Consider the following 27,504-nt stretch of genomic DNA (forward strand, 5'->3'; position numbering starts at 1 on the left):
ACAACCACCCCTCTGGACAACCTATGCCAGTGCTTGGCCACCCTCACAGTGAAAACGTGCTTCCTGATGTTCAGAAAGAACCTCCTGTGTTTCAGTTTGTGCCCATTGCCTTTAGTCCTGTCACTGGGCACCACTTATGGGAGCCTGGCTCTGTCTTCTTTGGACCCTCCTTTCAAGTATTTATGTACATTGATACATTTTAATCCTGGCTTAGGTACCAACAGGAGCGTATGTACTATTACAGCTATGCCAACCTTCTTGATAGTAAATCTTCATTTCTGTGGTTTGTTTTCCCTTTTGAAATTAATGCTTAATATTTAGTTATCCTTCAGCTGCAGCTCATCACTTACATTAGGACATGAGGAAATGGGATGAAGCTGCATCAGGGCAAGTTCACACTGGACATTAGGAAAAGATCCTTCACTGAAAGGGTGGTCAGTCACTGGAACAGGTAGCCCAGGGAAGTGGTCCTGGCACCAAGCCTGTCAGAGTTCAAGGATCATCTGGACAATGCTCTTAGTCCTATGGTTTCGTTTTATGTAGTCATGTGAGGAGCAGGGAGTTGGACTCGATCCTCATAGATCCCTTCCAACTTGAGATATTCTATGACCCTATGACATATTCACTGCGCAGTGATAGCCAAACTCTGTGTGTGCATTAACATGTAGGTTATGCTTTCACTCAGGATCAGATCTGTGCTGATATGTAATAAGGACACACACCTCATTTCACTAGACTGGATCACTTCCTTACAATACCCTCATACCACCCCACCCCACAGAAGGGCAAAAATCTACTCAGGATAGAAATCTAAAGCACATCAGCATTAACAGAAAAACAAAGAAAAACAACAACAGAGAAACCTACACACATCCCTACACCTCTTTGTTCCATACACAGAAACAGTTAGGAACACAAGTAACACCTACAGGAGGTAACAGTAAAGAACTCAATATAAACTAATATTTATTCATTGTTAAAAGGACGGGTTTTGTAACTGAAAGGTGCAAGATTTAAAGTATTAATAAATACTTATTTATAATAAATATATATAAGTATCTTCTCAGCCTGGAGAAGAGGAGACTGAAGGGATACCTCATCGCAGTCTACAACTTCCTCACAAGGGGAGGAGGAGGGGCAGGTGCTGATCTCTTCTCTCTGGTGACGAATGACAGAACCCAAGGCAATGGCAGGAAGATGTGCTAGGGGAGGTTTAGGTTGGATATTAGGAAAGGGTTCTTCACCCAGAGGGCGGTGGAGCCCTGGAACAAGCACCCCAGGGAGGCAGTCACGGCACCAATCCTGATGATATTCAAGCAGCACTTGGACAATGCCTTCAGACACATGGTGTGATTTGGGGTTGTCCTGTGCAGGGACACGAGTTGGACTTGATGATCCTTGTGGCTCCCTTCTGACTCAGGACATTTTATGATTCTACATAGCTGCTTGCACTATGACTGTAAGCATACAATCAAGATACAACAGTTCAGAGAGTTTCCACCTATTACTTAAGGCACAAGAACTGCTCATGTGCACATTATGGGTTGCTGTCTCCTGATTCCCCTGAAGTTAGAAGGTTAACATAGCCAAACCTCAAGACTAACATACATCTCTTGTAAACCCGGTTGACAACTGAATCCATCACTAATCCACCTGTCTGTTCACAGCCAGGTGTTGCTGCTTCTTTAGCAGAAAAACCTGGAATTGTCCACACCTCAGCCAGATTCTCAGTTCAAGAGCAGTCTATCTTCATTAAGTCTTTAAGACAAGAAGTTCAGCTCAGCATGGAAACAGCTGCGGTATGGACACACTTCTACCAACTCCACTGCAGGGACCAACAAACTGTATTAGACAAATGGAGCAGCAGCTTTAGGGGTTATAGGAAAGGCATGCAACCAAGAATCAAAGTTAATGGGAGGGGAGAACAACCCACCTCCAAAAAACACCCCCCCAAAAAAACCCCACCCAAAAAAACCCCAAACCAACTCCAAAAAACCCCACCTACCAAAACTCCATACACCACAGTTTAGGCACCTCAAGACTGGAAGTCTAAGGAGTGTTGAAAAAGGCAAGAGGGGAAGCAAGATTTACTTGGACAACTAAGTATTGGAATCTGAAGCCTAAAGTATGAGGACAAACTAGGCAGTGAAGTCACTAGAGACAGAGCAGAAAGGTCAGCTGTGTGGGGGCAGGAGGAGAATACACATCCAGCAGAACTCTGTCCTTTCTAGGGCCTGTGGTACAACACTGAATCATCCCATGTTACACTGCTGTTCTACATCAATGTATATTTGCAAGAATCCACTGAAAAGCTCTTGTACCTTATCCCACCTAATGCTGGTTAAAAGAGAAAAAAATTGTTACTAACAGCATTCCATTAATTTAATTAGTAGTAGCTACACATAGCTAAAGGTTACAATCTATTGACTCACTGGAGCACATCCATACAGTGAATTTGTTTACTAAGTTTGCTTAAAAGGCACAGCAGAAGTATGAAAATAGTTGCAAAATCAGTTATTAAGAGCTAGGAAACATCAGAATTAAGATTTCTCATACAATATCAAAAAGAATACACAGAAAAGAGGTGCTTTATCTGCTCCTTCACTACCTTTTTCCACGCCACAGGCCTTCTTTTTTATTCAAAGTAAAGAAGCTGCTCAACTTCTCTCTTTGTAATTTAGTGTGTGTCCCTTATTACATCCTATTCAAACAATGCTCTGATAAGACTTATTTTCCTTCCGGCCTTCTGTACAAGACTCACCACTGTGATGTTAGCATGCCATAAAAATTTACTTGTTTTCACAACACTTTCACAAAGTTATTCATAAAAATTGATATTCTTCCCACTTTATAGATGAGTAACCTGACTTACAGACTGAAATTTAAGAACTATCCACCAATTTTGCCTGCACAGATAGAGAACTTTAGGGCACAACTTAACAAGTACGCCATGTTATCCAACACTATGCCCAAAACCTGCCTCCCCAGAAATCAACACACTGCTAAGCTCTTGTGGAAAGTTTGGTTTAAACAGACTTATCTGGGATCACAAGAATCTGACAGAAAGAATGAATTCCAGTATTCCAAAGTGACATTCAATCTTCCAAATCACTAGATATGCTTTCCCTTCCCACAGACCCTGTCAATTAATTTCACATTTTCCAGCTTTTGGAAAACATGTCAGCCAACTTTGATATGCAGCTTAAATTCCTAAATATAACAAGTTGAAAGAAATTATGTATCAATCATAACTAAAGACTACCATAATGTGTACTTAAAAGGACAGAAATTAATTAAAACTGTTTCCTATTTTTAAAAAGAGACTGCAATTTGAATAGTTTTAAGGCATTTTTGTATGCAATATAGAAGATTAAGGAGGTAACGACCCATTAAGAAACAAAAAGTTACTCTAAATTTGCTCATATATAATACTGTATGAACACCCTGATGGACAGCTTACTATAGGCAATATTTGTAACTTGGGGAAGACTTGCAGAATTGCAGAACGTTTTCAGTTCTCAAAGTATAGATATACCAGTCATTAAAAATGAGTGCAGAATATTTCTTTCTGAAAATTCTACACGCATGAAAATCTCTTAATTCCCTCAGTTACAGAAATACTTCCAAGAACTACAGACTGCATAATCTAAGATGGACAAATAGAAGAGAAATGCATCTCCTACTTGCTTCCTCTCTGAAAAACTCCCTCACAAGTCTTCTGAAGAGTTTATCACTGGGCTTATCCATTCTTCCTTCCATTTCTAAAAACCCAGAAAGCAAAGTGTTATAGCCTTATGCTGACCAGTTTCTACCCTCAGAGGAAGAAAACCTAATGTATACTTTACTAAACCCCATGAACTAAACATCCACATTCTGTCTCCCTTAGACCTTTGAAAAGCACTGGGTGGCATATAGAGTGTCTACAGACACTGTCCCACACAAAATCTTCCACAAATTGACAGCACAGGAAGCCATAATGAACAACACACAATACTTCATACTGAACTGTCAAATAACAAAATAATTATCAGAGACAGTATCACACCTAATGATAAGCTGCCTAGCTCCTCTGTACATTTTCCCCAAAACACTTTCAAATTTTAAGTAGCTAGATGCAGGGAAAAAAAATCGTAAATATAATAAAGTTTCCATTATCTTCTGCACACTTCTCATAACAAAAAAGAATTGAGATGTCAGTTGAGAACAGAAACTTAACATACGTAGTGCCGAACAAAAATTTCCCAGAAATCTGCTTGTCTTCATTGAAACTCTACATCCAAGGAACAAAGCAGGACTAATAGAAGTGAACAGTCAAACTCAAGATGGCCCAAAGATTACGTACAGAAAATGTTGATATAAGTTAAGACTTCCTCATGAGCAGTATGTTCGCACTCAGTGTGGGGAACTTCATTTTTAAATTTTTTTTAAGAATAGTCTTTTTTTTCCTCCCCTCCTTTCAAAGACTTTCAGAATTCTGGTTCTCGATGTTGAATTGAGTTACAAAGTGGATACACTGGGAATGTCTCAGAGGGAACCAGAGGCTGCGTTGGTAGAAGTTGTGGACAACTAATGGGTACATTCACACAAAAGGTGGTAAGCCTCACTCAACAGTTACTTTTTAAGTCATTAACAATTATGTTTTAGCTGAATCTAGTCCTCTTTAAACGAGCTATGAAATGCTGTTTAGGTGACTTGAAACAATTTGCTGTTTAGGTAAATTGAAGCAATTAGTAACATTTTGACTGCTAACTTTGTGTCTTTTTTTTCCATGAAAAAGTGTGCAACTAAAGCCTCTCATTTCAGCAGCAAAAGCATCCACCAGGATTTCCAATTAAGTCAGAGAAAAAGTACACACAGTTAGTATTGTCTGGAATCGATCTTTAAAGAACAGGGTCTAAATTAGAAAACCCCAGATGGGGTCCTGATCCTCGGTTACGGTACTACCATATAAATGGTGACAGACACAAGATGATTAGTACAAACATGCCCATCTGTTCCCAATATGGTATGGTGCTTTTTTTATTATTATTATTTCTTGAAGCATATTAATACCAAACTTGTCATGAGCTGAAATAACAGAGCTGAAGATCAGGCAGCACAAAACAAGCAGAATGATGCAGAATGTTTTTCCAGTGCTTGGGATGGGATGCGAAAGAGTACACTCCACAGATGGGGACAAAGTAATGGAGCTCTCAGTCCTCAGAACATACTTCAAGTACTTCCTCACACTTTAGAAAAGGTTGAAAAGCAGTATATGCAGAGACAGACAGTAATAACCTTTAAGAACACCAGAGGCATTAACATTTTGATTCTCAAAAACGAGGTTAAAGTATCACTTGTATTTCATGGAATTGTTTCAAGTCAGATGTGTTACAGTAAATATTCACATTAACAGCATTTTTATTGTGGAATCCAAAATGTTCCAAAGAGTTTTTGAAAGAAACCACTAACTTGCTAAAATAATAAAGTTTGTTTTCATTCATACACTGCACTTCTGATATATTTTACCTAAGTATCAGAACTAAGCGGGGGGAAAAAAATACCAAGTTTTCTATGAGACTACACTCAACTGAAGATGTCACCACATACATGCACAGTTTTAACTTAGACATTTGATCTCTGAGGGCAAGGAAAGATTTTTTTTTTTTTAATTATATATTTTGCAATTCTTTAAAAGCCAGCACATGATTCCTCAGGATCTGTCAATGCTGTTCAAATAGTCTAGAGGATCTACAAGTCTGGTAAATTAACACACCACCACCAAGGATTGTCATATTAACACATCCTTTTTTTTAAAAAAAAAAGTTTCCTCAGTTTTCCCTTAACAGCTACTTTCAAAATTGACTGAAAACTCCCAATATTCTCTCAGTCTTTCCAAAGATTTCCAGATATTTCAGGTTGCAGTATTGACCTTTTGTGCTTAGAGTAAGGACACCATCACTTTAGAAACTTGTTAGAAAGAGTATGATACACTGTCTCACCACCTATCAGTACCACACACCAGACCCACATTTTGGTTCTAATAAAGCAATTTGCCTTAAGGGGGCCAGGGGGGACTATGTCAAGAAAGAGAAAGGTATGTATTTGGGCTAAGCAATATTAAGGGAAAGAGATATTAGAATGAAACCGATAGGGAAAAATAATGAGTTGTAGTATCATATTTTCCCCCATTTCCTACTTTGTATGCTTTTACTGTTCAGCTTCACATTTTCTTATTCATTTCTCCCATGAAAATGCTCCTTGTGCAACAAGTAGCCTTTATCACCTCTTTCAAACTCAGGCTTGTAGAAAAAACATTTACTCCAAAAACCTTTAAATGAAAATCCCTTACTAAAAGGCTCCTACACACACCCATACAACCTCTTTTGTAGAAGTATAAACTGTGTGACTGAGGAAAGAAAGAGATGGAGAGGAAAAAAGCATAACCTGAGAGCCTGGTAGAATAGCATATCCCAAAAGAAGATGCATCTCTTGATCTACAGGACGTAACAGAGCCTCCTATTATAGAGCCAAAAATGGATAATGCCTGAGGTCATACCCATATTTCATTACTATGCTTTTCCAAATGCTAACAATGACTGTTGGTTCTTATATTTTTAATTACAGCTTAATAATGACTTAGCTGACTTGCTCAATTTAAGTCCATAAGTAAGCTTGCTAGACACAGTCTAAGCCCAATATTTATATGGCACAGAAGAAAAAAATAGCATACAAATATTATACACATATGATTTTCTATTTTATTTAGTTGTTTCATCAAAAACTGAACTACAGTTTATCCAGCTGGTATAGTAACCAGTAAAGGGAAGGCAAGAGACACATAGGTAAATACTACTGTATAAGAACTATATTAAAAAAAAAACAACAAACAAAACACCACACACAACACCACACCCCCCACCCCCCACCTCACAGTAATAAAAGTACAACCTTGCATCAAACACAGACACAAGATGTCATGCAAGTACTACACTACTTTCTCCAGCAGCGCACGCTTTCAAATGCTGGTGACAAACACGATGCACACACCTCGGTTAAACTATCTTACCTGATTGTCTATCACTCTGTTTTCTTCTAGGGTAGTCTGAGAATAGCATACATTCAGCTGGTTCACATCTTTTTGGGGTATTACTTCACACAAGTACATATAATATTTAAAGCACATCTATATTAAATACAAGACATACCAGGCAAAATTTCCATCAGTTGAAAACAGAACTCCACTAGACTGGAAGGGGAAAACCTCAAGGAATGCACGTCATCTTATCTTCTTCCCAAAATGTGACCTGACACCCATTTTCAACTATAAAGCCACTCAAATTTTCAACACTCCTCCTATTGCATCCCCAGCAAAGAGAAATCAATTACAGCGAAAAAGCATCTACCCAGCAAGCACAAAACAAAGACCAACACGAGAATACTTCAGCAGTTGTGTTAAATGAGAAAACTGAACGCTTAACAAAATAATCACTGCTTTCGGTAAGCAACCATGCAGGAAGCAAACGTAAAAGTCAGAATAAGGCTTGCACGACAAAAGCCAGCTCTCTAGGAGCTGGTCTGCTGCAGTTTAATTTTCCAGGATTGTTCACCGTCATTAATTGTTGATTTGTTTTGAAGAACCGATAGAGATTTATTCGCAGCGGGACGAAGTTACAGACCTAGATTCCTGACCAGAAGCTCTCAACGTAAACAATACCTAACCTATAAATTAGGCATTCTCTATCTGGCAATTCAGATGTAAAATTCGTAGTTTTTCTTCTACCAGGCGGCGGCAAACCCCCCCCCCCTTCCTTCCCGAGCGCTTTCTAACAGAGCCTGATGCAAAGGGGGAGGGAAAAAGAGAGAGGAGAAAAAAAAAAAAGCCAGCAAGAAAGAAACGGGCTCGCACAAGTAGGGACCCACCAAACCGAGGTCCTCGGCGGCCACCGCCTCCTCCCGGCTGAGGATCAGCGCTAAGTGCGGAGCGGGGAGACCGGGGGGGGGGGGGAGTGGGGGGGGTGTCCCCCTCGCCCAGGCGGCGGGAGCCCCGGTGCAGCCCGAGCAGGGACTAGGCCGGCTGCAGGGGGCAGGGAGGGGACACCCGCGGGAGCCGCGATCGCTCGCCGCCACGGGCGAGCAGCCTCCCTACCCGCCCCCGCCGCCGGGAGCCACCGGCGCTGAGCGCGCGACACCGCCCGCCGGGCCACCTGGGGGGGGAGGGTAGGGTAAGGGGTGACCCCCTGGCCCCCGCGCACCCCAGCGGCAAGGTCACCCCCTCGCGGGGCCCCGCCGCGCCCGGGGCGGGGGGGGGGGGGGGGGGAGGGAGGGAGAAGGGAAGGGGGGGGCGGCAAATTTAATTTGTGACGCCGGCCACGGGAAAGGGGGAGGGGAGCAGCCCCGCGGAGGAGCGAGGGGGATGGGAGGGAAGAGGGGGCCCCGCCACCGGCCAATGGAGGGGTCTCCCCCCTCCTCGAGCGCCGGCCACGGAGCTGGGTCCGAGCGAGCGCCCCCCGCCCCCGCCAGAGACAAGGGAAAATGGAGCGGGGCCGGGGTGGGGGTAAGCGTGGCCGAGGTGCCTGGCTCCTTACCCCGCCGCAGCCGCCTCTCCTCGCTAGTCCCAGGCGGGTCCGCTCCGCGCTGCCGCCGCTCCGGGCTCGGAGAGGCGCTGCCGCCGTAGCCGCAGCCAATCGCCTCTAACCCCCTCCCCTTCCGCAGCTCGCCCCGGTCCCCCTGTCGGCTTCAAAATGGCGCCAACTTGTCTCCGGCTGCTCCAATGGAACCGCCGAGGGAAGCGAGCGGGGACTGCGCGGGGCAGCAGCGCCCCCTACCGGCCCTGCTGCGCCCCGCCGCGGGCATCGGCCGGAGCCGCCGGTCAGCGGGCCCGCCCGCGGCCAGCGCTTCCCCGCAACGGTAGCCCGCCGCGCGCCGACCCGACCCGGCCCGGCCCCACAGCGAGAGCCCTGCTCTCCACCCCGCCGCGGGCCGGAGCCGCCAAGCACCGCTGCCGGGCTATGAAGGGCCGCGGCGGGGCGTGTGTGCGTGTTTTAAAAAGTCACGACCCCTCCCCACGCGTGCTTGCGGCCCGGGGCCCAGTCCAGCCCTCCCTTCCCAGCCGGGGAAGCCTGCCTCCCCCAGAAGGCCATCGGTAGTTGCAGGGCACGGTATGAATCCTTGCTAAAAGCCAGGCACTAGGTTTAGGAAGGCGGGGGCGCGAAGCCCGGGCTGGCAGCGCATCTCGCCTCAGCCGTCCCGGCCGCCGCGGCTGCAGCACGTAGCAGAAATCCGAGACCGGCAGCAAACGGCCCGGATCGGGCGGCTGACAGATGAACCACCGTCGGTTATCTGCGGACGTGCACCCTGTAAGTTAGTGAAATAACTATTTCCCCCAAACGACGCTAATTATTAAAGTGTTGCTGTAAAACAATAAGGAAAAGTGGTGCTTAACTGCGGAGGAAGAGCAGAAAAAGTAGGAGAAATCGTTCATCAAACCCTCTGGGTTTTGCTTCAGTGAGTGCAAGTTTCAGGGGCGCCCTTACAGGAAAACGCAAACAGAAAAATGATGTAATTTCTTCTCGCTGCTACAGATAAAATGCTACATCTGTGAATGACACGTCAGGAGAAAATGGAAGTGTTTAGAGTATTGTGATTTAAAAAACATAAACTATACTCAGAGGGTCTACTGAAATATACTCAGGGCTTTGCCTGGTGTGAGAAATATATTTAAATAGCCTGTTAGCCAAGACACTGTAACTAGCGTTTTAAATCTTCACATACGTTGCCTCCCGCTTTCTGAACCTGCTAACACGTTGTAACCAGCTTGCCTTACTTTCATTCAAGCTTTAAACTAAGCTAAATAATATCCTCATCTTCTAATGAAGGCTGCATCAATCCTAGCAGGATAAATTGCCACAACTACTACATACAAAAAAAAAAAAAACAGTTTTCAGGCCCCAAAACTCCCCTTATTTACGTTTCTGGGCGAATTCTGTTTGTCCCGCTCTTCCTGAAAACAGGCAGAAAGGAAACGAATACTTTATCTGACAGTTTTGTATTGCTTATTATCAGGAAGGATCCTGAGCTTGCGGTCAAGGCTACACTTTTTTGATGCAGGTGGAACAACTTCCCCTCAGTCCCCGCATTGCCATCTATCTGGGCTTACCTAGATACAAAATCTTATGTTGGGGAAGGCTTTTTTTATTTTTTTTCCCCATGGAGCACTTGCACGCTTGTGGGGGGATACTTAGAAACCAGCAGAAAAGTTGAACGTTCCTATAGCTTTTGAAATTGCAAAACCAGGTGTGTAACTGCGAAAGTAACCACCGTGCTGCCGCACTTCGCACGCAAGAGTTTCGCTCCGTTTTACTGACGGAGCAGGTCAGAGGAGAACTTAAAGTCTCAGCTCCTGTCAGGACGCCTGGCACCCTGAGAAGCACAGCCAGGCGCTGTGTAACGGAGGCCTCTCCCCGGTCACGTCCCGCCCTTCATTTCGTGCCTGCACTGAGGCTTGTTAAAATTTCAGAAATCGGCATTTTGGCGGTAATTCTTCACTCCCTTTTCCCACCCCCGCTGGCTTTCGCCGCCGCCGAGGCGCAGTGCCCCGCGGCGCGGGGCTCGCTACAGGCGCCGCGTTACCTGAGGGGCGCCGGGCTGCCGCTTCCCGCCGCAGTAGCCTGCGTGGCCCTCGGGAGGGAGCCCGCCCGACACGGCTCCTCCGCCGGTCGGGGGCCGCCCGCGCACCCGCACCCCGTCGGCCCCGGCCGTTACCCCGCGGCCGGTTCCCGCCGCCCGACCCCCGCCCCAGCGGCGGTTGGTGGCGGCCGCGCCGTGAGGAGGCGCCGCCCGGCCGGGGCCGGGGCCGGCTGGGCGCCGCGGGCGGCAGGAGGCGGCATGGAGCTGCCGTTCCCCAGCGCCGCCGAAATCCACCAGCTAACCGGCGAGCCGCGGTAAGACCTACACGCCCGTTCGTCGGCTTAGCTAGACGTGTCGCGCGGGAGCTGCCTCAGAAAATATTTTAGGAAGTGTTAAGAACGGATATTCTGCCTGGTCTGTCCTACAGGAGGGGGTGACGAGTACCCAGTCCCTTCTCGCTGCAGGCCTGAAGGAAAAGAGCTGCACCGTGAAATCTGTGCAAGCGCTGGCCGTATTCCCGAGGGTGGACAGAGTCTTCTCCCACAAGAAATGTCACATCCCACAGGGCACCGACGACTGTAAGCAGACTCGTTTTTACTAGGTTTGCCACCTCCTGAAAGTGCAGGCAAAAGTAAGGATAAATGTATGTTACTTACAGAAACTGTATACTTAAGAAAGATTCAAAGTATTTGCACAAAATATTTCGCTTACAGTATAGCATATAGAGAAAGCCAGCGGGACAGAACTTCGAGGATCAGATCTTTTACACAGAGTACGTGTGTTGAAGACACTGTTCGTGTCTCAGTGTTCAAGCAACAATGATGAACATCCCAGCCAAAGAACACCCTGGACAGCAGTATTCTTCTTGCAGCTTTCAGTCTTTAAAAACATTGTGTGAAAATAGCAGACTACAGTGACAAGGGCAGCTTTGTATCTTTAAAATACACAGAATCTTCTCAACAATGAAAACATCCTTCTGAGGTAGACCAGTAGTCCATCTAGCCTCATACTTGGTAACCAGCAGCTGCACCACCAGCAGTGACACAGTTTTCCCAGAGTGAGATCCATACCTTGCATTTCCAGTCTGCTGGTCCCTGCAATTTCCCCAAACGCAGGGAACTTAAACACAAGTTTGAGGTAGTAGTACTCCTCTGCACAAAACAAGCATAACAGTAAAGGAGATATGATTTAGGGAGACCTGCTTACTTTCTGTTGTTCATCGTACATGCCCAGCATCTACAGTTGCTGTAGCAGGGATACTACATGTCTGGTTTGTACATGGAAAGTACATACCCATCTATGTCCTTTAGAATCCATTTATGGACCTGCTGTCCACTAACTTGCCTAATCCCTTTCAGACCTGCTGACACTGTGTATTTTCTAGCCTACCTAGGCAGCAGATTATAGAAGCCCCCTACCTAGTGTGTCAAGAACCCTATTTCTGCATTCACCTTAAACAGGGCCTTATTGATTTGTAAAATTTGGTCATATGCTGCTCAGCCTTGTCTTCTCACAATCAGAATCCAAACCCTTTTAGTCCTTAGTTTGTCAGACTGCTGATCTCTCCCTTTGGATCATTTTAGTTATCTTTCCCAATACATTTTTAAAATTTGTTGTGTCCTTGCAGCCCAGAACTGCATGCTGCACTCAGGATAGGAGTACCCTGACATCTCCCACAGAGCAGCATACTGCCATCTGCCTTGCTCTTAGTACTCTTCCTAATGATGCCTAACATCTCTGTTGTTTAGTGGTTTTTTTTGGTTGCTGCTGCAGTTTGAGCCAAAGATATCAGAGAGCTGACAATGGTGACTTCAAGACTTCTTGAATTTAAACTTGTAGGTTTGATAGGTAATTCTGTGCTTTCCCCTACACTGATCTACTTTCAAGCCTATCAGCCATCTTCTTACCCAGATTTGTGAGGCATTCTGAGTTCTTTACACCAACATAGCATCTGATTACCCAAAAGAGTTTAAAACCATCCAGGTATGATTCAGTGTGCACCCCCTTCTCTGGTCACTGAAGAAAATCAAAAATTGTTGCATAAAACAACATCAGTAAACCCAAACACTTCTGGAGGAGAGCACTGCTGACTTTTCTCTGCCCTGGAAATTAACCATTAAACTGTACTCCCTGTTTCCATCCTTCAACCAGATTTCCAACTCAGAATACAACCTTTACTCCAATTCCATGGTAACTTTGTCTGACAGCTTTTAGTGAGGAACCTGTACAAATGCTTTTTGAAAATACAAGTATGTTCCCTCGTTTGTCTTTGTCCACATACTTCCTGACTCAACCCTTCTGGAAGTCTGGGACCGTGTCAGTATCCCCCTTCACAGAAACTATTCTGGTGCTTTCCCAAGACGTTATGTTTATCCATAGGCCCAGTGATCTCACTCTTTTACGGTATTGGCCTTTCAGTGTGAATAGAGTAGAAACAACTGTCAAGGTAACACCACCACCAGATGATTCGCTAAACATTTTTACTTTGTCTCCTTCCTCATTACAATAACCCTGAGGCATTTGCATGTATGAATCTCTACATGTTTTGCCTTTAAGTCCCTCTATTTTTTCACTCATAGACTTGAATAAAAGAAAAGAAGTATCTGAAGACATCAACTTTAAGGATACTTCAAAACAAAATAGCCAAACTTTACCAGTCATACCTTTATTTAAATAAGAGCTCTAAGATACACCTCACAGGACTGGACAGACAGGGACTTCAGAAGAAAGCTGACAGGTGAGAAGCGACATAGACTTTCAAAACACCCCAGCATCCCACTGTAGGATGAAGAAAGGTTGGAAGGAAGCTGGGTCCTAAAGTGACTCAGTGCTGTAGACCTCAGCAATCCCTTCTGATTCACTACAGCGAAATATTAGAATTGCCTGACAAAAGTCCCAGGCAGAACACTGGAAGGACTAGATTCGAAGGAGCAAAATCTTTACCCCCACTCCTCCCAGAAGCAGCAGATATTTTAGCTTTACCATATAAAACTCTGTCTTGGCTAGCGAGGTCATTCAGCTCACAGGAGGGACAAGGCAGAAGGGAGGGACTACACAGAAGAGACCGAGAACAACTGCTTTTGGTAGCAATAAATTGTGAATTGCTTTATCAACTCCCCTACCAATAGATCAGCATTATGTGACTTAAGAGTAACTGTTGAGCAAATCCCTCCATGGAGTCATCACCAGAGTCTGATGAAGGGCCAGCACAAATAACAAAGAATTTGAATGGAAGCCAATTGGGTTTTATGTGAATGGAAACTACAAGTTATATTTCTAACATTACATGAGTTACCCAAGAGAAATCAAAACCACTTAACTGAATCCTAAAGTAGCTTTTGCTTCCTTTTATAAATGGTTTGGGCAAAATGAAGGCAGAACAGAAAAGTAAAAATTGAAAAAATTTAAGAAACAGAAGGGCGCATGTTTTCCTTTTTTTTCACCATGCTTACCTGAATTCCCTTTCTTAATGTAGCAGGCTTGTGAAAAGGATACTTCTGTTTCCAGCATAGGTATAACCACCTTTTCCTTTCATTTCCCTTATAATTATGGCTCTTGAACAATTGCATAAAAAAAAATTACTAGAAAAACAATTTAAATGAAACACGTCATACATATACTGAGCTCTTCACACTGAAAGCGTTTTTGCCATGTAGAAGGGAGAGTTAGTGCCCATACACACCTTTGACTTGCAGGTCTAGTGATTTGTCTCAGAGAAAGAAAAAAATAGTTTATTAGTGTTGGCTTTTCAACTAAGTGGCTGACATTATTATGAACATGAGTTAACTTTGCAACTAATTTTAGTATCTCATGTCTCTTAAGTAATTTGCAAGGAAGGCACATGGAAACAGTGACTTAAGATGACTGGAATTTTTAGACTCTTACTGTCTCTGTGAGTGCTGTTTCCAACACTGCCTGCTTGTAAACAAAAATCAAACAGCTGAATAAGTGATGCGCAGAAGCTACTAGCTTTACTACATGTGCAATATTAATTCTAAAATTTAAGAAGTACCACTTTAATCTTAGTGGTAACAAGTCTGGCTCTACCAAAAATCTGTCCCTTGTGTTGTTTTCTAATAAAAAGACAAGAGTTATTAAGTACTATATGATATTTCACAAAAAAAAAATATTAGAGATGATATTATGTTACTTTTGAGGGTGAGGACTGCAGGAACGTTTTCACTCCACCTGCTCATCTGCCCTCTTCCTGTAATAGTTAACAGCTACAGTGGGACACTAGTAAAATTAATGACCTACTAAAGTAAGTCTTTCTATTAAAACAAAAACTATTACCCTTCCCAAACCATGCCATCTCAAGTCAGCTGTAGATGCATCTTTCTCTCTGACCTCTCTTCTTCAGATAGGATCCTAAAGAGGTCAGTCCCTTTGGAGACACGTATGGGAAAAGAACAATAAAATCTTTCATGTTACAGTAGCCACCGGAGAGAAAAACATCATTAAGATTGTTAATGTTCTGAAACAGAATCTGTCTCTCTACTGCAGTCAGGAAGTGATGGTGCTTTATTTCACTACCAACCAGCACATCTTGTATGCTTTAACTGAACAGATCTAACCATCTTGCTGCCTGATAGGAATAAGTAAGAGAGCATTAATATACAAATCTTTAAGGCTTCTAACACCTGTTTGTTGTTGGTTTTGGTTTGTGGGGGTTTTTTTCATTCTAGTACAGCTTAACAGCTGTTTTGTTGTTAAATGTCATAGAATCTTCTTGCTGACCACTGACCATTCCAGCTATTTGCACAGTCTACACCTACAACTTAACACTAATATAACCTATGGTTGCCAGCATCTAAAAAGCCACAGTAGTCAAGAAAAAAAAAAATTGTTCTTCCCTTAGTGTCTTCCTGAGAGGTATGACACTAGAGAATTAGTATTTTGGGAGTCTGTACCAGCAGTCTTTCTCTCCCTAGTGATTAGCTCAGTTTGCCAGTGAATTAGTTTCTCCTCTAAATTACCTTTAATTGATTTAAATGCTTTCCATCCTTAACTGAGATAGGTAGGTGGGAGAGGAAGCAACCTAAATATTCTTAAGCAATGCTGTTGTATGACAAAATGGGGTAAATATTTAAGAAATTTTTACTCTAAGTTGTATCTGAAAGGCGAGCATTTCAGTTGTTAAACTTCAAGTATTCAAAAAAAAGTAATTTCAGGCAACAACTGCAGAGTTAAAAGGAACAAGTATTCTACAAAACAGTGGGGATGTTAACATTGCCATAACTAAGCATGTTGCGCTAAACTTCTGTAGTATTTCATCATCTCTCTTCCTCTCACTTAAACAGCGATTAGCGTATTAAGCATTAAATACTTAAACATATTCTGCTGTGTAAAATGCTGGGTATTTTTCAGTTGCTCTAGCCAATGCTTTTTTTATTCTACTCACACTTTTTCCTTTTACTGTTCCACTGTCTGCCCTGTATTTAAAGCTACTTATTTTAATGTCCCATTGAATTTAAGTCCACTGAAGGCATTATACTCGGTCTCCTCCATTTTTATGTAAATTTGAGCTGCTATTTAGATATTCTTGCAGACTAAGCAGTGCCTGGACCTTCGCTTAGAGTGTCTCTTCCCAGAAATTCCCCATGCTCTACTTTGAAACTCATAAATTGTTCAGAATCATATTTTCTTGGTCTGCTTTCCAATAATATTTTACAACATATAAGCTCAGCTTTGCTGTAGGCCAGCACTTGCTATATTTTCTAAAGCACTCTGCCTTAAAACAAAGGTTAAATGTTACAGTTCTTTCAGTTTTGTTTTACCATAGTGCTTGAGGCTTAACTCACAGAACAGGGGCTTTACTGTAAAAAACCAAAAATTCTACATATCATGCAGATTTCAGCCAAAAACCACATTAAATCAAAGATTTCAAGAACCTCCAGAAAAAAACTAATGAGGTATTTCTTTTATTTTCTCCCCAATATTTTTGTCTTCAAAAGGGTTCATCCTATACTGGAAGGGAATCAAACAACAATATTTAAATGAAAAACTACTTATATCATAATCAAAAGAAATACTAGTCTCTCCATGGCTTAAATACCACTTACTAGAATCTGGTACATATATCAAAAAATACTCCTATCTCCTATAACCAGCAGGCCAGTAGGGATATTTTTGGTAAAAAGATAGTACTTTATCACAACTATAATACAGAATTCCTAAGATAATTCTCAAGTTTAAATTTGAAAGTTAAAAAAAAGTTTATTCATGGAAATTAGTAAGTGAAAAACTGTTACCAAATTTTTATGATTGAAACTTTGATCTGACATTTACATATCAGTATACCTCTTTGCCATATAAATATTTCAGAAGACGATTTGGCAAGCAATTTTCCTAGTTGGTTGAGTAAACCAGTTCTCTTAATGTTCACCAGAATTCCTCTCTAGATATAGTTTGATTTAAAATAAAAAAAATTATGCAAGAGTGTTTCCTGTGTTTTCTAAATCATATAACAAGATCTAGCAAGGTACAGAGTGGCAAGACAAACTAAGACCCAAGGTGATTATCCTTTAGAAAGAGGCATGATTAAATACAAGGATGTAACTAGTCCTCTTGAACTCAAATGCATCTTATTAAAGTGTTATTAGAAGAACAGCGTTATGAGAAGAGGAAAGAGTACTCTGCTACGGCAAGTCTGATAACAAGATCAAGGCACAGATTTAAATGATTGAGCTAACACTCCATATTAACACTTCATTGTAAAAGCCAATCTCAAGTGGTGCCCACTGGGTATTCATCTTGATATTTTTTTCCTTGTTATTATACAGGGAGTCTTATCATTCTGTTGATCTTAAATTTGCCTAATCTTTTCTATTAAAAGGCAGAATACATGCATTTATTGTTTTGCCAACATTTAATTTTTTGGGTTAATACTTTTCACACCAGCTACCTTCTTCATGCTGACTTATTCTGGGAAGCTTTATCTAAAATGCTTCTAGAAGCAAATTTAAGGGAAATCTTTCCTTACAGAAAACAACAGTATAATGTTTTTATTAAAAGTACCCAGTGGTTCCCCTTGTATGAACTAGGAACTGGCAATTTGACAAATCTGAAGAATATTCCTCTTCCTGCTGCCATTACAGCGTACCCAAACAGTGTACCTCTCTCTCTGCAGAGAATGTACATATTCTCTGTAGTTTTCCCACAGCAAATGGATGCCACTGCAATGCTGTGTTCCAGACTTGCTGGAGAATATAAAGGCAGCACATTAGCTTTTTGCAGGAAATAGGAAAGTGATAAAAACCAGAAGGAAGAAAACACCCTGAATCAAATGGACAGGGAGGGAAGGGGAAAAAAGGACAGCATTCGTAGTAGGAAGTGATACAGGACTACGGAATGTGAAGGAATAATGGGAACCAGGCAAGAAGCAAGATCATATTGGAAAGGAACAGTAGAGACGAGGAAGAGACCAGCAATCACAGTGGGTAGAAACAAACGCTGTAGTGTAACAACAAATGCACAGAGGCACTGGGTAGAACACCATGGTGAGTAGCATCACGTTAGTCAGTAACCATTAGGGTGAAAGTGAGGTGATACAGTTAAACAGATCCCATGGCTGAATGCTGCTGGAAGGAGGGGTACCAGTCCCTGCATCCCCCCAGCTACTTGTCCCACTGCTTCCCTGGTACTGGCCGGACTCTGCCCGTCAGCGATTCAGGAGCACTGGCTTCTCTGGGGTCAAACAGGAAAAAAAGCTACCATGACAGTGGAGGTGGGACAGCAGTGAGGTGTATGGGAAGGGAGTAGCAGGAGCAGCTTTTCTGATAGTAGTTTAGTTTTAGTGTGGTTTAGTTGCAATTTGAAGTTGCACCCTAAAGCGCGCTTTCCTACAGAACCTGAAATTGGGCCCATGTAGAAGAGAGCAGTCTGTTAGTGCAGCTACTTAGTTTAGTAAAGGTACCAGTAATCTCTGCCATGGATCTAAAGCATCAACCATACCAGTAAACCACGCAGGAACCAGGATGAGCCTCCACAGTGGACAGTTGCCATCTTCCCTTTTTAATTAAGGAAATCAAATACAAAAAGTACTCTGAGAAAATGCTCCATTTGCAAGTTCAAACATTCAAGTTACATAATGTCAAACCTAACTTTTTTCATCGAACTTTATTAACTTCCCTTATGCATACAAATTATGATGGAACACAAATTGTGTTCACAAATTGTGAGGAACATTCAAATCAACTGAAACTTACAAGACCCTTGGAAACCTCAATCAAAATCCAATTATATGAAGTGGAAAATTTTTCCTTCCACTCTTCTCTTAGATCAGTTAAAGCCAACATTTCATCAACTAATATGAGGGTGACGGTGTAGGGAAATAGACATGGATCGGCGACCGGAAGATCATGGGCTGTGACGGAAAGATAGACTCCTCCCCATAGGAGTGGCAGGAACAGGAAGCGCAAGAGCTATATAAGCGTGTGACGCAGCCAAATAAACGGACATTTTGCATCCATCATATTGATGTCTGTGCATCACTGTCCCCAGGGTGGGTAGAGCCCTGTGTCCCGGAGATATGCGGCCCAAGATAAGTTCTCCCACAGAAGCGTACAGCAACATGATGGCATAAGTGTCTAAGAACACAAGAACAGATAATTCTTCATAATTCGTTACCCATGCAATAATACTACTACACTCATATTTTTACGCCTGTGAGAAGTTTCCACCAAAATCCTAGAGGAGTTTTGTATGTTGCAGGAAGGATTATTTGAGTGACATATAGTAGAGGTAGGTGGTAGAGTTCTGCCTGGTAGAGTTCTAAGCAAATTTATAAACATATGAAAAAAATGAAGTTATAAAATTCAGACTCTTCTGCAAACAAAGAAAAAACAGGCTCTGTTCATGCTTCTTTGTAAATATTTTCATCATGTCAGTGCTCAGCCCCTTGGACACTACTTTTACCTACCTATCAGCTTCTCCCACCAGCGTTTCTGATGGAACTTCTTTCATCATCTAGCGCAGCCTGAGGATTGTGGGGGAATTGTTTGTAGCTTTGTCTCAAATAAGTAACATCTTCCCATATGGGATCTGTAGCAGCTGTAGAAGTATCATCAGGGAAAGGATATTTTATTACCATCAATGAGATTGGAAAAAATGACATTAGGTATTGTCAGTTGTAACATGTGGCTTATTTAATTAGTTACCCAAGTACTGTGAGAATTCCCAAAATAAAATACATCTGAGCAATTGCTAGATACAGAGCATGAAGCACTTGAGAGCTTTGACCTCCAGATACTACCTTCAGAAGGTCCACGTCCAGTACACTCTTATTGCCTCTAAATGTTACCTTGGGTGTTTTATGATTTAGCTGTGTAGGGAAGCAAATAATTACTATTTCAGATGGAAATAGTTTTTTCCTTAGGATTAAATGATCGATAGTATTACTATTAGAATTCTCCAAGAAGTCAAGAATCTTGGTTGCATAATATTTTTAGTATTGAAATTAAGGACTAGCCTTATTATCTTTAGATAATCTCGTTAAAAAGGGTAGAAGAATAAAGCAGTGTAGCCCTTTGTATTTCCAAATTTAAATTAATGTGGACAGGCCTAATATCTGGGCAAAATATGCCTGCAAAGTTTATTTCCTTATTTAAAACAAAACAACAATCAAACAGTTTTAGTAAGGTAGACCACACCACAGAAACCAGAGTGAAAATACAGTGCGGCAGAGGGCCCCAGCAGAGGAGTGGGAGAGCGAAAGGGAAACACAAGCACGGCTGCCGGTTGGAGCTTCTGCCCTATGTTTTCAGTAGCTGAGATTTTGCTTCCACCAAGAATAAAACACCAGCTGTTTTAATACTAAGGGAGAGAAACAAACTTGCCGACTTTACCGCAGTACAGCCAGCAGCCCCCGAAGCTGGGAAACCACGGCGACAGCCTCTGACCCCGCAAACACACCACCTCCCCACCCGCTGAGAGAGCAACCCCTAAAAGAGTTTTAAATAGCCTAAACCCCACCCCTCCCCCTATGCTGGCTGAGACCGTTTTCCTCCGGGGCGGAGGGAACGGGGTGAGCGGACAGACGGCAGTCACCTCCCGCCGGTGCAGGCGGCTGCCACCGCCCCTCACAGCCCAGCCAGCGGGTCCGCGGCCGGTCCGCAGGGCTCCCTTCCCGCCGCCAATGGCGGCGCGGCTCCCAGCGGAGGGGGATGCTGGGAGTTGTAGTCCGACGCCCGGCCGGGAGGAACTACAAGTCCCAATAAGAGCTGTGGGACGTGGGGGTGAAAGGGCAGAGGGAGGCGGCGCCATTTTGATAGCGAGGGGTTGCCAGCGCTCCCCTCCCCTACCCTCCCGCTGCCGGCAGTGCGCTGCTCGCCGGGGCGGCGGAAGACGGGCGGGCGCCTCTGCCTTGAGGTTGGTCTCCTCACCCGCATGTGGCTGCGGCTTCTGTTCAGCGGGGCCGGGAAGGCGCTTCTCCCCGCCGCCGCCCTCCTCCCGCCATCGCTGTCACCGAAGTGTGGCAAAGGGGGGACCGCGGCAGGGTGCCCGGTTGCCGCGGGCGGGCGGGGAGGGGGGCTGTGGTGTCGGCGTGGAGGAGCCGGCTGCTGAGGCTGTGGGATATGGATACTGGGCTGAGGGAAGCGTGCGTGGGTGCCTTCCCCTGGGGCGTGGGCAGGGAGGGAGGGAGCGGCTGACGCGACACGCCTCCCGGGAGCCGCCCCTTCGCCTCGGGCGCCCCGCTGCCAGTGGCGGCCTTGCCGCCATCCCGCGGCGTGAGCGGCGCCTGCTTCCCCCGGCGCCGAGGCGAGGCCTGCCTCCGTGCCCGCGGCGCTGGCTCACATGCTTTGCCGCCGCCGGGCGCAAAAGAGGTGGTCACACAGGCAAAGCCAAGCAGTGCCCCCATCTCTTAAGTTCTGCCACATATGCCTTCTCTTTCCTTTTGGAAATTGGGTGGAGCGTAAGGCTGTGAGTTGCTTGGTTGAGACTTACGGATGTTTGGCAGGCTAGTTAAAATGATAATTTAGTGTTGGAAGTGCCAGCCAAGTGAGTCACATAGGCTAGCTCAGGTTAAACGCTTGCAATTTGTTCTTCACAGAAATGAGACAGACCTATGCCTGTCCTATTCCAGAGGCAAGCTTGTCACTTAGAGTGCACTTTCTCAGTACTTACTTGCTCTGTCTTCTCCAGGAATGCAGGTGGGGGTGCTTTTGCATGCAACTTCACTGACAGATGAGGACATAGAAGCTAATGAAGCAACGTTTTTTATTCCAACCCTGGTTTTGAGTGAAGAGAGAGTAACATTTTTGTATAGATGGGAGTAGGGTCCCTGATTCATATGATGTCATTCTTTCTTTCTAATTTACAAAAAAAGAGGAACTGAGTAGCTGGAGGTATGCATAAAACACGTCTGTCTTGCAAGGAGTACCCACAAGGTTGTTCCACCAATTCTGAGAAAGAAGGATAGTTGCATGGCCATGTTTCTCCCCTGTCTGACATTAGAGCTGTCTTCCAAGTAGTGAAGTCAAATGCAAACAGTAAAATCTCCTTGGTTTAGACATTTGGAGACAGAGAATGTCAGAATTCTCTTCCTTTGGATAGTAGATGAGAAAGTGTACAGAATAACACCTTTTCTCATCAGTTTTGCAAGTGAACATGAGGTGATAACTGTCACTTACAAATCTTCCCTTAGTACTATCTACAGATCGATTTCAGATAAAGAAAAAAAAAAACTTCATTTCTTGTCCAGAGTGAAGAGCGTGTGACATTTTATTAATAATTTACTTCTAGAAAGTTGAAATGTTCACAGGAAACAGTAGAAGAAACCCTCTAGTAGGAAAAATTCTATCTTGTTTGGTACTGCATTTGTTTTTTTGGGGGTGGGGGGGGGGTTGCTGAAGAAACTGTTTGGCCCTTGACTTATAATAAAATGACTGTTGCTTTTTATTGTGTTCTATTTAGACCTCCTGAATACAAAGGAAAAGCCAAGTAATTGCAACTAATAGTTAGATTGATAATGGCGTGACCGCATGTCATGGTGGTCACTGCCATCTTGCTTTGGTTTTAATTGCTCTCGTCTCTGAATCTTTCTGGAATTTACTGGCTCATTCTTAGATTGCCATCTGTTTGGGGCAGGGACTGCTTTTTCTGTGTTTATTTTTAGAAAACATGCAACCAAGTGATCTTGGTCCCTAACAAAGGTCTCTAGTTGTTTCAAAATCAGAAACATAATAACAGATTGCAGATTTAAGTCTTATTTGACTAGTACCAAATTATAAATGCCATCCAGCATCTGTTTGATTGGTGTTAAATGAATTAGTTGAGTTCAGTTCGTGTCACAGAAAATAATCCTTGTGAGTGAAGTATTTACGTTTTTCTTGGTCATATTAGTAGTGATGTCAGGCATCAGTTTGTGCATTGGAAATTGGCACATGTCTGTGCTGTAAAATAGATTTACAACAATTGGCAGATCAACATAGGTCAGCAGAGAATAGCGGTTGTTGTAATCCATTTTTCAAATATTCACATTTAAAAACCATGATTTGTATATTATTTAAGATATATCATAAAATGTGACTGCTAGACTGGTGTAGCACTAATGTACTATTTTGCTAAAGATGTGCAATAATGTGGCAATTTTGTTTAAACAAGACTTCCAGAAAGTGATGTCTGCTTTTCTTCTGGTTGAGTACATTTTAGTTGTGACTGTGGAGGGTCTGAGGATGTATATTATAGGCCTGAATAGCTTCTGCTTTTTTATACTTTACTTTAAAAATTTGCATGCTGATAATATATTACTTTTTTTCTAAGATGCTTCATGCTGAAAGTAGAGTAAGGCTCTTGGAGTGTCAGGATGAAATCACAATTGAACCATGTTCTAAAAAAATGAAGTCAACAGAAGGGGCTTACGAGAAACTCTCCAATGATGATAACCAAGGTGTTCAAGAGGAAGTAGACACTGAGAAAGCATCAAATGATTTAATACCAGTCTATGCCTCAGATAGCCAAGGACAACATGAAATGCAGAAGCGCGAGAAAACACCTCTTGGTGTCTTGGGAGCACTGCATGAAGTGCTCCCTGAATGTAATCTAGTGCTTAGTCAGCCAACTGATCCAGAAACCATACAGAATGTAAATCCTCCATCTGCATCAATAAATGACACTAAAGTTGAAGAAAAGAAAGGCCCTTTTATTACAAATAGTGCTGGTGGAGATAATATTAGAAATAGCAGCACATCATTCTCAGTAAATAGAAATGCATCAGATGAAGAATTTTTTACAAGCAAAGAATTTATCGGGCCAATTTACAAGCCTGCTGAAAGTAACAAACAGGACAAATCTGGCGGTTGCAATGAGTGTAGAAGCAGTGAGGGAGATGAAAATGAATTGCATGAAGACAGATCTAAAAGAAAGGAGGCAAAGAAGATGCAGGCTGTTTCTTCTGCTGTACCAGAAATAGATGATGAACTAGACCAGTTCTATAAAGAAATTCACCAGCTGGAAAATGAAAATTTAGATACTAATTTTCAAAAGAAAGAAACTGAAACTTCTCAGGAACAATACTCTCCATATAACTGTAGTCAAACCTCACAAGAGGATTATCAATGTGTGATGTTGGGCAGCCCACAACCATTTTATGAGGATGGACAGTGTTTCTTTGGGGAACAGAACAGTCAGAAAACAAGTGATGCGCAGCAATTTGTTGTGGAAGCAAGCAGCTGGAAAACTGAAAATACCTTTGATGGACAAGAAGATTCTAGATATCAGAACTACTCAGTGCCTGAATTCAGACCTGCTTGGCAGTCAACAGAGTCTTTCATAGTACCTCAGGGACCTCTTCCTCCTAGATTCAACCATCAGTCACATTTTCAGATACTTAATTCCCCACCACAAAACCCAAATGCTGTCCCTTCTCAGAATGCTGAACTTTCTTACAAAAATTATCATGGTTACCATGGAAATACTGATATCAACAGCCATGGTCCATTGCTTGATCAAAGTAGCAACTATGCTGGTCATATTGATATCCATACTACTCAGGTCTTCAGAAATGGGAATAATGACCAGAATGGACTCCACAGTAATGGTTTCTGTGAAACCAGAGAAGAGTGTTGGAAGGATCCAAAAGTTGACAATACAGGAGTGCACAGCTTTTCTTCCTTGCAGTTACCTGAAGAAAGATTCGTTTGTTCACAGAAATTGCTCCTCATCTTAAGAGGCCTACCTGGTTCAGGGAAATCAACACTTTCTCGGTAAGTAAAGACTTAAAGCTTGGGAATCTTATTCAAATAAATTTTTTTAAAAAAATTCTTAAAAAAAGTATCTGTAAGCACTTGGCAAACTTCGGTATTTGTAAATTAAGCTATTAAAATGCAGTAATTTTTACTTATTGAGGTCATAGGACAGTAAATATTGAAAAATTCGGGGTTTTTTGGTATTCTTTGGAGTTTTGATGAACAGGAGCTGTTTTATGTTAAATATAAAATGTTTTGTAAGCATTAAATTGTGTAATCTCTTATTCTGAAACTTTCAGGTGTACTAGTACGTAATGATCTGCCTCTTGTATTCTTAAACTCTTTCATTAAAAAAAAAATCTTCTGTCAAATCTAGCAGCATTAATTTAACCGAACCAGAAGTACTTCTTTTTATGCCCATGTAAAAATCCTCAAAGACCATTAGAAGAATTTTGCTACTCTGAAAATTCTTAATTTGTTTTTGGTGTGTTGATGCAACTAGGCATAATCTCATTCCCTTTTTTTCATGCTGTGGTCTGTCAACTTCTCTGTTTATTTGTGAACAACACACAAGGGAAGTATTATTTTCCCTTAAAAATGCACTTGAAGTCTGACAAGTTAAAAGCAAGTACCACCTCCAGTTTGGATCTTCACTGGGGTTTTTTGGCCTAGTTTAAAAAGCATGAGTTGACATAGAGCACAGACACTATCTGCGTTAAGTGAAAATAGGTTTCTCTTGAATACAAAAAAATAAACGTTACTGATACAGTAACTGATTGAGCTTCATGCAGAAACTGTACATTACACATAGGATGTCTTCTCTGGTTATCTTCTGTTGTATGCTAAGAGTCTATTAAATAGATAGAGTGATCATATTATTCCTTGGTTTATGTATAGAGGAATAACCTTTCTGTTTGGTTTTTCCCCTGATAGTTAGGAGTCTGTGATCTCCATATCATAAGAAAATACCTTTTAAAAATTTTTAGCTTACATATTTGTATAATTTTAACTATAACATTTTCTAGTTACTGAGTGCTCTATTTTGCAAACCTGCATTTCTGAAGCTGCATGAGCATGTGTCAGTATCATTACAATAATTTCTTTAACATATGAAAGCAATGCAGGAAATTTAAAAGAAAATAATCCTGTGGAAAAAATGCTGCCTCATTCTGTGCAGGAATTGGATAATACTTAATGCTAAAATATCTAATAGAATAGAGTAGAATAGTTTGTTTCCCATGTTTTGTGTGCTGAATTGTCTTAGATTCTTTCTCCAAATGTTATATGTATTATCTGAAAGATTTTAAATATCTTCAGGTTTTTATGAAAACATATTCTTGCTTTTTTCATCTCTTGCTAGTAAGATCAATTACTAATTTCATTTAAACATGGGAAAGAGGGCACTATGAGATCAAGGTTAAGAATAGTCACCAAATTTGGGTGCAGAATTTGAACTGTGTGGGAGTTGTTTTTCAGTGTATTCAATTATATGCAGTTTCATATGTTCAAAGCTTGGTTGTAATTGTTAATTCCCATGTAATCAGGTCTCAGGTACCTGGCGATGGTGGGGGAGAAGCCCAGAACTAATGTCTTCTGTCAATGAAGAAAATCTATGCATTATTAATTAGATCTTATCCTTAATATACGTTAACTGTGTTTGTGTGTAACATCATAGGCTTCTGCAGTGTAGACTAGGACAGGAAATACAGTCTTCTGATATGGCATATGAGTAGACGACGGCTTGGCACCTTTAGCACCTGCAGAGAAACCTCTACCCTTTCTGCTAGCAAAATGACTGTGAAGGAAAAGCAGGAAATTTACGTAATCTGTGTGGATCAGCACTAGAAGGGAATGAGAGGCATCCTGCAAGTGGGTTTCCCAAGTATGAAATGACAGCAGAGCAGTAGTGAGACCGAGGAATCTTGAATTCCTATCTGTGTTTTATGCAAAGTGAGGGTTTGTAAGTACAGGCATTTTTTCTCCTGCTTCCAAACTTGACCCATGTCTGTCCTGAATCTTCCACTGAAGTCTGTGTTTTGTTTTGACTCTTCTATCCCAATGGCTTGGAATCATGGGCATGTTTTTTGGAAGAGGCTTCTGGAGGTCAACTGGTCCATCATTCTGCTTTCATTCAGGTCGGTCACTATCACTGGAACAGATCAGCTGTGCCTTTGTCTAGCCTGATCTTGAAAAACCTACAAGTACAGAGATTCCACAGTCTCTCTAAACTTTTCTGGTGCAGTACTACCCTCCAAGTACAGAAGTTCTTCCTAATCTCCAGACTGAAGTTCCCAAGCCATAACTTGCCCATGTTCTCCTGTGTTTTACTATGTACTGTTACCTGGTAGAATCTGGCTCATCATCTTTGCAGTTTCCCTTCAGGTAAAGGGATAGGCTTATTCACTGTAACAGGCTGATATCAGATGGCCTTTTACTGTCTTCATTGCCAGACTAAACAAGCCCAGCTGCTGTTAACCTCTCCTCAGAGGTTGTATGTCCTTAGCCATCTTGGTAGCTGTCTGTTCAATCTTTTCATGGTTTTCAGCATGTCATTTGAACAGGGAAGCCCCAAATGGGGGACAGCATTTCAGAACTGACACACAAACCCAGGTAGAGTGTCTGCTGGCTCTGCTGGCCACTTTTTCTCTAATATGGTTTGCTCTTTGTTTGATGGGAGCACACCATGGAGAGACGAGAGCTCATCTCCAGT

The 27,504-nt window shown here is 42.5% G+C and overlaps 2 protein-coding genes and 1 long non-coding RNA gene across 7 annotated transcripts in view; 1 reads left to right on the top strand and 2 right to left on the bottom strand.

The window, feature by feature from the left end:
* PDS5B (PDS5 cohesin associated factor B) overlaps positions 1 to 8,687 on the bottom strand; it is a 108,645-nt gene extending 99,958 nt beyond the window's left edge. For all 3 annotated transcript variants that reach the window (XM_064441042.1, XM_064441043.1, XM_064441041.1), the window contains exon 1: positions 8,568 to 8,687. The gene's annotated coding sequence lies outside the window, so the exon portion shown is untranslated. The remainder of the gene's footprint in view (positions 1 to 8,567) is intronic.
* A 9,913-nt stretch (positions 8,688 to 18,600) lies between these two features.
* Positions 18,601 to 20,572, bottom strand: LOC135311533 (uncharacterized). The gene is made up of 3 exons (XR_010371171.1): positions 20,454 to 20,572; positions 19,529 to 19,659; positions 18,601 to 19,196 (listed from the first exon to the last, which is right to left on the bottom strand). It is a non-coding gene; the product is annotated as an uncharacterized LOC135311533 (long non-coding RNA).
* A 265-nt stretch (positions 20,573 to 20,837) lies between these two features.
* Positions 20,838 to 27,504, top strand: part of N4BP2L2 (NEDD4 binding protein 2 like 2) — a 55,947-nt gene continuing 49,280 nt past the window's right edge. For all 3 annotated transcript variants that reach the window (XM_064441044.1, XM_064441045.1, XM_064441046.1), the window contains exons 1-2: positions 20,838 to 20,976; positions 23,371 to 24,812. In XM_064441044.1, the coding sequence (XP_064297114.1) occupies positions 23,371 to 24,812 (1,442 nt within the window). In that variant the 5' untranslated portion in view covers positions 20,838 to 20,976. The remainder of the gene's footprint in view (positions 20,977 to 23,370; positions 24,813 to 27,504) is intronic.

This window comes from Phalacrocorax carbo, chromosome 1 (assembly GCF_963921805.1).
Source record: "Phalacrocorax carbo chromosome 1, bPhaCar2.1, whole genome shotgun sequence".
Taxonomy (NCBI): Eukaryota; Metazoa; Chordata; class Aves; order Suliformes; family Phalacrocoracidae; genus Phalacrocorax; species Phalacrocorax carbo.